Below are 10,711 nucleotides of genomic sequence, written 5' to 3'. Positions count from 1 at the left end.
GTCAAGAAGGCTCCCATGTGCTCAGAGGGCCTCAGTAAGCACAAGGGACCGGGGCCTTGGGGAACTGGGCGAGATCATGGAAAGCTTCATGGTGGGGGTGAGTCCTTCATGAGGCTGTAAGGGTGGGCAGAAGTTGGGGAGTCCTGGAGGACAACCGTGTTTAGGGGAGCCTTCCAAGGCCCCTGCTGCCAGTGAGAGCACCTCTGCTGTCTCACAGTGTTGAGGGGCAGAGCGGAGGGGAGGTTTCCCCCAGGGGCTAGGAGCTCAGGCCGGCAAGGCGGGGGAGGACGCTTCAGATGGAGGGGACCGCTTGTCCAAGAGCACAGAGGTCCAGCTGGGAGGTGGGCTGAGGCAGTCCAGGCGGTTTTCTTAGACGCTAACACGTTTGGAGGACTTGGACCTGTGTGATGGGGAACCAGTGGATGGGCTCAGGAATGAGGTCAGATAGGATATGAGAAAGTTCGTCTTCTAGGGGACTGGGTAAGAAGGGATGGACAAAGTTGCTTCAAAAAAAAAAAATTGAGGGGGTAATCAGACTGTGGACCTACTCTGAAATTTACTTACAAGTTAAGGAGACAAATTGTCCCCATGTCCAATACAGAGCCTTCTAGAATCTGCAAGGAAGCATTAGAGCATAGCACACAGTATCACCTGTCATTCCCAGAGACAGTTCCTGGAGGGGAGGGAGGGGTCTGCCAGCCCTGAGCACTCAAACCCAGTGCTGAAATCCAGCTTGCTGGCCCTCCTGGAGCCTCAGTCTAATGAGGAGACAGAATCCAGGATGGTGTTAATACATGCTGAGACCAGGGGTAGCATCAGAATCAGAGCAGACTCAGCGGTTCTGGACCCCACGTGTTCAAAGGAGAGGAGAGTCAGCTTCTACCCAAATACCTCTGGGTTCAGGGGGCCGGTCCCCACCTCTGGCTGCTGTTATTTGCCCACTGTCTTCAGCCAGGCTCACCCAGCAAGAATTTAAGAATTTAAAGTAAGGATTTTTACTCCAGTATTCTTGCCCAGAGAATCCCAAACACGACTGAATGACAGAGCACCCACCTGTGTGTGTTAGTCACTCAGTTGTGTCTGACTCTTTGTGATCCTATGGACTGTAGCCCGCTAGGCTTCTCCGTTCTTGGAATTCTCCAGGCAAGAATACTGGAGTGGATTGCCATTTCCTCCTCCAGGGGACCTTCCTGATTCAGGGATCAAACCCACATCCCCTACATCTCCTACACTGGCAGGCAAATTCTTTACCACTGCATCACCTGGGAAGGAGGGAATAAATGACCCTCAGGTAGTGGAGGCAGAACTTGCTGGAGAGGAAGCTTCTCTTGCCTAATGGGAGCCCCTGGTTCCTCCCACCGGAGGCCTCCTCCCAGCTCCTCCTCTTCCCTTCTCCCAGCATCTCACCTCTCTCCGGGATTTGAGATGTTCTGTTGTCTCCCTGAGAAGCAGCTGCTCCAACAGACTCCCTTTCCGTTTGGAATGGTCCAGACATGCTCCATGTAGCTCTAGGCTAATACTGCTGCCACCCCACTTCAAAGTCTTTTTTTGTTGTTGTTGGTGTGGGAGGGGGGCAATTGTTGTTCAGTTGCTAAGCTGTGTCCCGACTATTTGCAATCCCATGGACTGCAGCATGCCAGGCTTCCCTGTCCTTCACCAACTCCCAGAGCTTGTTCAAACTCATGTCCATTGAATCGGTGATGCCATCCAACCATCTCGTCCTCTGTCATCCCCTTCTCCTCTGTCATCCCCTTCTCCTCCCGCCTTCAATCTTTCCCAGCCTCAGGGGCTTTTCCAATGAGTCAGTTCTTCGAATCAGGTGGCCAAAGTACTGGAGTTTCAGCATCAGCATCAGTCCTTCCAATGAATATTTGGGGTTGATTTCCTTTAGGATTGACTTGGGGGAGGCGGATATAATTCCCTCTTCCCACTGGGTCTCCTCACTGTCTCTAAGGAACATAAAAGTCAGTGCTTTCTTGGCACTGTCTCCCACAGCCTGGCTGGGGGTGAATCTGGTCTGCACTGTGCTGGGGTGTGGGGATATAAAGGCAGGTCAAATAGAGTCCGCACCAAGCAGGGAGACAAAGAAGCAGGGGCAGAGTCTGGCCTTGGCACACGTTACCGCGTGGACACAGGGGTTATAAGAGCCCAGGGACTCGAGAAGGGCTATGCCGCGGAGGCGGGTGGTGAACCTCTAGACCCTCCCCACCGGCAGGGCTCCATCAATCCATTTGTCATTGTCCCTTCAACCTTGGTTGTCCCAGAGTCGCCTTCGGGACAGAACTCGAGAAGGAGGAGAGGACTTGAGGACAGGGTAACCCCCTCCGGGTGGATCTGTCTTCCTAGCCACTCGCAGCTCTTGGGGTTACACTTTCCAGAAGGGGTCTGACGGAAGGTGTGACCTTGGCCAAGTCCAGTGCGCTTCTCCGGCCCCAGTTCCCTTTGGGGTACCCTGGACAGCTTGGGGGCGGTTTGGCTTTCCTTAGCAGAGGGATCCGGAAGGTGGTCCGGGTGCGGAATGAGGACTGCCCGGCTCCTGCGCTCCCCGAACCCGAGCGCGCCGGCTCGGAGCGCAGTGCCCGGGACCTCCGGGCCGGAGAAGGACCGGCGGGGTGGCGGGGGGGGGCCTCGGCGGCCGGGGCTGGAAAGCCAGGACCCGCCCGGCCCCTCCTGCGGGCGGGGCGGCCCCGCGCCGGCTCCTCCCCCGCGCCCGCCCGCGCGGCCGGGGCTCCGTGGCGCGCGCCGTGCCGCAGGTGGCAGCGATGGCCCAGTGCTGAGCGCCCCGCCATGGCCGGCGCCCCGGGGCCGCTCCGCCTGGCGCTGCTGCTGCTCGGGGCGGTGGGCAGGGCCGGCCCCCGCCCCCAGGTGAGACCCGCGGGCCCCGGGGCGGGGTTGGCGGCGGTGAGGGCTGCGGCGGGCCAGGCGTCCCGGACTTGAGCGAAACTCCGTGGGCGGCGGGAACCCAAGCCTCGGGAGAGCGGGGCCTAGGAGAGTGGAGTGCCCCGGGCTGGGTGGCCGCGGTGGGGACTCGGACGGCGGACGGCTCCCCCAGCCCTGGCCAGGCGCCCGTCTTCCCCTCGGCCGGGCCACTGGCTGTCCCGCGGCCGCCTTGCGCTGACTTCTGCGCCTGGCATCTCCCCGGACCACTTTCCCAACTCCGTCTCCCCCAGACCCGTACCAGTGGCTCGGCAGCAGCCCGAGCTGCGCTCTCCCACTCTGCCCCAGATCCCTTCCCGCCGTGTCTGCGCCCCAACCCGCCACGGTTTGCTATCGGAGACCCTCCGGGAAGGCAGAGAGGCCAGAATGTGGACCCCCAGCTCCACTCTCCTCCACCAGCAACCTCTCGGCACAGGCTTTGACTCATAGCCCCAGGGACCCTGCGGTGGCAGCTTGCTGTCCTTCCTCCTGACCTCCCAGAGGGAACCTGAGAGCCACATCGGCTCCCCAGCCCCAAGGCACACACGTAAAAGGCTCCCTGTTCCTGTGGAAGCAGGCAGCACCCCCACACACGCACACACACTCATCTGACACCCCCAGTTTGATTCCCTTGGTGGTCAACAAGCACCAGAGCTCATACTGGGACGCTGGACCCTCCTCCCCACGCCCTTGGAGAGCTGACCCTGGGGGACCCCTACAGCCCCTCTCTGCCTTAACTGCCTCTAAGTTCCTGGGCTGGGGTCTGTGTCAGCCTGCCTTAGGAGAGGGGAGTTGTCCAGAAATGCTATGAGATGCTCGAACAGAGAGGAGGTGCAGGCTTGGGTGGCCTGTCATGTGCCAGGGGGCTGTGTTTTCCCATGACCTCCCACTCTTACCCCTAGACCTGAAGCTTTGGGGAGGGGGCCTGTACAGGCCTTGAAGTTTGTCCCAGGTGGGAGGCAGGAGGAGGGGTCTTGGGTGAGGGCCGACTCCACCCCTGGCTGAGAATCCAGATGTGGACAGATGCGTCTCCCAGCTAAGGTGCCAGCCCTTCTTCAGCCCCCGTGTTTTTCCCAGACTCATTCCCTCCCTCTCCCTGTCCGCCAGCCCAACTCCTGTCCTTGCCGCACAGTGGCTTCCCTGGTGTGCCTGGGATCTTTCCGGAGCCAGGACTGCAGACTTCTCTGGCTCACCTTTACCTCCTCCCCCTCCTCCTCCTCCTCGGACTGGGACAGGGTCGGGGCGGGAGGCTCTGGTGCCTGGTCCCATCCTGCTCCAGGCCAAGTTTGCAGATTAAGCAAAAAGGAGAGGTTGTGAAGGCCTCCTGTCTTCTCCCCAAAGCTCCTTTGCCCAGAGGAGTGGGGCTTCTTGAACCCCCTCTCTTCTGATCCCCTCATTCCTCAGCCCTTGGCTAAGGGTAAAAGCCCAATATTCTGGGGCCATATCTCTAGTCCTGGGGACACAGAGAAGGGCGGGGTGAGCCAGGCTCCGAGCAGAGAAGGGGAGTTTCAGGGGGTGCCCCTGCTTTGAGCATTGCTGGCCCGCGGAGGTCTGAGTGACAAGCTTGGAGGTCAGACTGCAGTAATTGCGACACAACTCATCCTGCGTGTAAGACTCTATAAACACTGGTGGATTTTGCCTTCTATTTTCTGTTCATGAGATCAGCAAGACTAGGTTGCTCCCTCATGTCCCTGCTGGGGGGATAAATCTCCCCAGGAGAAAAGGAGAGTTCCCTGTATAAAGTGAATCCAGCAGACCAGCAACAGAGAGGAGAAAGGGATGCAGGGCTGGGCTGGTGCCTAATACCTGCCCATCCAGGCAGGACCAAAGGGAAAACCAAGTGAGCTACCCACAGTCAGGCTGGCCAGGCTGGAGGGGGTACAGGCAGGGGAGGTGGCCGAATTGACCTCTGAAGAAGGGGACCTAGGCCACTCCATTGTTGCTGGGAAGGACCACCCCCTCCCCTATTCCTTTCCTCCCTAAGACCCCTGTGAGGGAGCTGGTCTACTGAGGGCAAGCCTTTGACACCTAAAATTAGAGCCAGCCAAGACTGGGTTCAGATATTCCTGACCATTGCAAACCAAACCTCAGTTTCTTCATCTGTAAATAAGGATCACGAGCCCCATCACGTGGGAATTCTGGAGTGGATTGAGACACTGGCATCCCACGATGGCAGCTTTAGTCACTCAGAGGTTCTGACCTGCTTGTCCTCGGCCATCTGGAAGCCTTCTCCAGGGTGGTGGAAGAGGGCTGGGGGTGGAGGCCCCTCTAGTGAAGGGTGGAGGGAGTCCGGGGGATGCCGCGGTCAGCGTGCAAATTCGTTCTTGAGCTGGACTCCCTCCCAGACACAGACTCCGGTGGAGGTCAGAGCAGGAGATACCAAGAAACCACATCCTGCCCTCGGATGCCTGGCTCTGAGGAGAAGTAGGCTCTTCCTTAGCGGCAGGCTGCCTCTGGGTAGGTTCCTCCCTGTGTGTGAGAGATAAGGAGATACAGAGATACGCAGAAACAGAGGAGACAGAGAGACATAAAGAGAGAGGGACGGGGGGAAAGGGGTTGTATGAACCCCTGTTTCTCCTCTGCACCCATCCGTGACCTTCTGTGACTTCCTGCCTGCGAGTTCCTGTGTCTGAAACATCTCAGCGTGTCATTGGGTATCTGCCAGTGTGTGTGTGACTCCAAGTGTGATACTGCATCTATGGGAAGCAATGTGTGTGTGTGTGTGTGTGTGTGTGTGAGGCAGAGAGAGACCTCTTAGAGTGTAAATGGGTGTCTGTCAGTGTGTGTCCGTGTGTGGGTGAGAAATAGTGTACTTGTGACAGAACGTGTGACTCTTTCTCTGTATCTGTGTTTGCGACAGTGTGACTTGAGTATGTGTCAGCCAAGGGGTCTCTGTGTGTGAACCTGACAGTCTGTGTGCTCATGTGCGGGAGCGAGACTCCGAGTCATGTCTTAGTGTATGTAAGCATGTGCTCCACGGCATGTGTGATGATGTGTGTGACAGTGTGGCCCTGGGAGGGTTGTGTGCATGTGAGAATGTGTGTATGGTCTTCCTTTCCCTGCCCTTCTGCTCTTGCATCTGGAGTCTTTAAGGAAAAAGAAATGGGGCCAAGAGCGCAGGGGCCAGCAGCCCCATCCCTGCAGGTCTCAGAGGCCGTCGGTGATGGCTGAGCTCTGGAAGTTGGGCAGAGAAGATGAGGCTGGGGGTCCTGCCTTGGGGAAGACGCAGGACTGCACCAGTTGGTAGACCCCAGAGCTTCTTTTTCCTCTCCCATTTCCCCCACTTCAGTGGTCTCTCTTTCTTCCTTCCCTTCAGTCAAAGAAGGTTCCTGGAGAAGGAAAGAATCTGATGCACTTATTCACACTGAGACATGAAGCTGTAGGAGGAATTAGCAGGTTAGCAGCCAGTGTTTGGAGGTGTGCCCTCCCAGGGTGTTGGAAAGCCCCTCACCTCGAGAGCAACCACTTGCTCCACATCCTTCTCTCCCTGCTCTTCCTCCTTAGAACACTGCCCATTCATACAGGGCTGCATGCCTCCTAAAGTTTTTCACTACTTTATCTTGCTGGGACTGTCCTGGAATTCTTAGAGAAGAGTGATGTGCCCATTTTACAGATGAGGAATTGAGGCCCCAGAAGGTTAAAATTTGTCCCATTAGTCCCACATTGACAGACAACTGGGATTTATGCCCAGGACCTGTGACTCTCTGTCCAGTGCTCTCTCCTGCCCATCTCTCTCCCTCCTGGCCTCTTCTTTCTTACCTTCTCCTTCCTCCCCAAACTCTTGAATCTCAGAGATGCCCCCTCCTTACTGTGACCTCCACCTCAGGCATTGCCCCCAATTGCCTTCGCCCCCATATAGAGAGTGCCCATAACACCTGGTGAGTCCTGGTTCTAAAAACTGCCAGCCTGCCCTCACCCAGGCCCATCAAGTGCCCCTATCTCCAGCCAGCTCTGCAGCCTGTGAGGGGCAGGGCTTCTGTCACTGCATCCTCTCCACCACCCAGCCCCTCCTCTCCAGGCCCGGGGCAGGACCTCACATCACGGCGGGGGTGGGGTGGGGGATGAAATGGGTCAGGGGGGGCGGTGGGCAGGGCCTGGCCCCTCCTCACAGGTTTCTGCTTGCTGGAAGGCACGGAGGCTTTGCTATTGACTATGTTTGCAGCTGGAAGATGCCACGAATTAAGCTGAATGATCGGTCCTTGGCATGAAAATATGTTTGTTTGCTCCTGCCAGGAGTTTGTTGATCCTAGAAATGAAGGAGGGGTAGGACCCTGACTCCCCAGGAAGCCTGGCTATCCAGACCGCGCTTTGCTCTCCCATCAACAGCAGAAATCCAGGACAGCTGTTGTTGACTGAGTTTTCCACGTACGGGGCCCTTTAGCATCAACTCACTTAATGCTCATGGGGAGGGAGGGACTATGGTTGTTCCCAGTCTGTGCAGGTGTGAGCTCAGGCTGGAAGTTAAAACTCTTGGCCAATGTCAGAAAATCAATATATGAGAGAGCCAGGGTCAGGCCTGGCTCTGCGCCCAAAGCCAGGGCTATTCACGCATCTCCGTGTAACCGTGCTCCCCTGGGCCCCTGGGCCTGGCTGCATGGAGTAACCTCAGCCTTGTTCCAGGCCAGAGCCTCCCAGCTGCCCCGGGGCCTGAGAAGATGCTCCTGAGCAGCGGTCCGCAGCTGTCCTCGGCTTGCTCACTGGGGCTGTAGTGTCCCCACCTCTGCCTCTTCATTCCGGCCAGAACCCCTGCTGAAATGCCCACCCTCTGCCCTTGCTGGGCCCAATCTCTCCCCACAGATCCCCTGCTTAACCCCCGCTCACAGCCCCCAGAGGCCCCCCTGCCCGCCCAGAACTCTTGCGTCTGCACCGAGTTCTGCCCCAACCTGAGCACTGTCACCTGCCTTCTCTGCTGTGCCCTGAAGAGCATTTGTCCCCAGCCCACCCCGAGGAGCCTGGGGATTCTCTCAGGCGGGGGCCCTGCCCGCATCTTTGTGTTCCCGTGTCCCTCCGTCAGTCCCGCCACCCAGAGCCTGGCACAGTATTGCTTCCATAAACACCAGGTGGGGACAGGCCAGCGGTCTGGTAGTTTGTGTGTTTGACTGGGGGAGAGGTGGGGCGGAAGTGAGCAGTATTTGGAGAACTTCACCTGGTGCAGGAAGATGGCAGGGGAACCCTGTTGTCAGGAAGTTTTCTATCTGAGGGGAGACAGCCCCATCCTCAGGGAGTCCCATTCTGAGGGGAGACACAGCCCTGCCTCCAAGGAGCCCCAGTCTGAGGGGAGACACAGACCAGCCCTCAGGGAGCCCCAGTCTGAGGGGAGACACAGCCCTGCCTCAGGGAGCCCCAGTCTGAGGGGAGACACAGCCCTGCCTCAGGGAGCCCCAGTCTGAGGGAGACACAGCCCTGCCTCAGGGAGCCCCAGTCTGAGGGGAGACACCTCAGGGAGCCCCAGTCTGAGGGGAGACACAGCCCTGCCTCAGGGAGCCCCAGTCTGAGGGGAGACACAGCCCTGCCTCAGGGAGCCCCAGTCTGAGGGGAGACACAGCCTCCCCTGTGTCTCCCTGTCCTCCTCCTATCCTCCGGGAGCTCCAGTCTGAAGATAGTTTCTCGTCCAAAGCTCTGCTCAGAGCAAGTGACAGGGCTTCCTCTACCTCCACGTCCCCTGGAGGTTGGTGGCCAGCCTGGCCGTCCTGGTGTTGTCCTTACCCTTTAACCCCACTCCCCACCTCTACCCCCAGACTTCTGGCTTCTGAGCTTTCTCGTTCTCGCTCCCTGCCCCTGACACACCTTCTGCCCCAGTTCCCAGCAGTGACCTTGCTTCCCGCCTGCTTTCCTCCTGGAAAGAGAGATGGAGTGGGATTTCTTCCCAGTCTCCCTGCCCCAACCACAAGCAGCTGCCATTTTCAGGGGCAGAGGAGAAGGAAAGCGAGTCTGGGGGTCTGACCCACCAGGACTGGCTTTAGTGAAAACTGTCTGGAGCCCTCAATTGTAGCTAAAATCATGATACTGCCTTTGCTATTGGGTTTGATTTCTGTTTGATTTTTTAATTTATTTAACAAATACACTTGACCTTTGCCCTCAGAAGTGGATTGTCTCTTGGGTATCTCCACCTGTGGTGTCAGCACACTTACTCTAAGAGTGAGGCTGGGGCTCAAGCAAGCTTGTTTCCCCCCTTCCTCAGGGCTTCCTATGCGGCCAGGGATGAGCCCAAGACAACCTGAGCCTTTATGGGAAGCATCTCATAAACCAGCGGTCCCCAACCTCTTTGGTACCAGGAACTGATTTTGTGGAAGACAGTTTTACCATGGTAGGGGGATGGTTTGGGGATGATTCAAGCTTCCCAGATGGCGCTAGTGGTAAAGAACCTGCCTGCCAATGCAGAAGGTATAAGAGATTGGAGTTCGATCCCTGGGTTGGAAAGGTTCCCCTGGAGAAGGGCATGGCAACCCACTCCAGGATTCTTGCCTGGAGTAATCCCATGGACAGAGGAACTTGTCCATAGGGTGGCAAAGAGTCAGACATGACTGAAGCGACTTAGCACACCCACAAGTGCATTATATTTATTGTGCACTTTATTTTCATTATTATTACATTAACTCCACCTCAGATCATCAGGCATTAGAGCTCAGAAATTGGGGATCCCTGTTACAAACCACAAGTCAGCTTAAATGTGGGCAAGATTACCCAGACACCAGATTCAGTGTGTTTAGAGCACCACCAGTGAAGGATGCAAGCTCCCAAAGGAAGCTGTTTTAATTTCAGCACAAATGCTAATTTTTGTGATTTCAAAAAGTGAAATTTTGTTTTAAATTATGTATAGGTCCTAAATTTTATCCAAGGGGCTCCCTGGTCATTTGTGTGTCTGCAGCCTCTAAGTGAGGAATATTTAGAATCTTAAGCCTGTTCAGGAAAAAATACAAATTAAAAAGAAACATAGTCCCAAGACATATGTAAAGGAGGTACACTACAGTGTCTGGGAATGGATCATTCTCTCTTGGGTGCATCTGCATGGGTCTGTGCTAAAAGCCAGTTGTGTTACCTGATCTGAAAGTGGAGCTTCTTATCCCCCTGCTCAGAGATAGGGGGGCCCCTCCCAATGCAGGCCTGATTTCTGTGTTCTGGAACTTTTCTGACCCCTTCACCCCATGTCCTCAAGACTTCTCCTCCAGTTGACAGAGCTGGGCTGATGTTTGACCCATGTTGTGCTAGAAGGAGACGGTTCAGGGTTGTGTTGACCTCCCAGATAACATGCTTGCATTTTGTAGGAGGGACACCAGAGCAGTGGTCCCCAACCTTTTTGGCACAAGGGGCTGGTTTTGTGGAAGACAGTTTTTCCACGGACTGGGGGTGAGGGGGACGGTTTCAGGATGATTCAAGCGTGTTATAATTACTGTGCACTTTATTTCTGTTATTACATCAGGTCCACCTCAGATCATCAGGCGTTGGGTCAGGGGACCCCTGTGGTAGTGGGAAATAGTACCAAGGTCTGCAGTGTTGAATCCCACTGCAGCCCACATCCTCCACTGCTCCAACAGTCACTAATCTGGGAGACTCCAGGTCCTAGCCTTAGCCCTGCTCCTTGGAGCGCTGTGTGACCTTGACTGAGCCCCTCTCCCACTCTGCGCCTGCGTGTTCCCTTCTAGAATGATGGGTGAAAGTGTGAAAACCTCACCGGCAGGTGGACTGGGCACTGGAAAGGAGCCCGTGGCAGTCACGAACCCCAGGGCCCTCAGAAAATCTCTGCTGGGTGGGGGCAGATGAAACCATGAATGAAACACACACGCTCTCCCCTCCC

At 56.4% G+C, this 10,711-nt stretch overlaps 1 protein-coding gene across 1 annotated transcript in view; it reads left to right on the top strand.

Annotated features, from left to right (window-relative positions):
• Positions 1-2,721: 2,721 nt before the first annotated feature.
• Positions 2,722-10,711, top strand: part of GLP1R (glucagon like peptide 1 receptor) — a 39,584-nt gene continuing 31,594 nt past the window's right edge. Inside the window, exon 1 of the mRNA XM_070456506.1 lies at positions 2,722-2,865. Coding sequence (XP_070312607.1) covers positions 2,788-2,865 — 78 coding nt within the window. The 5' untranslated portion in view covers positions 2,722-2,787. The remainder of the gene's footprint in view (positions 2,866-10,711) is intronic.

Source organism: Odocoileus virginianus, chromosome 27 (genome assembly GCF_023699985.2).
Source record: "Odocoileus virginianus isolate 20LAN1187 ecotype Illinois chromosome 27, Ovbor_1.2, whole genome shotgun sequence".
NCBI lineage: Eukaryota > Metazoa > Chordata > Mammalia > Artiodactyla > Cervidae > Odocoileus > Odocoileus virginianus.
Note: the sequence above shows the minus strand (reverse complement) of the source record. Positions and strands in the feature narration are given on the sequence as shown.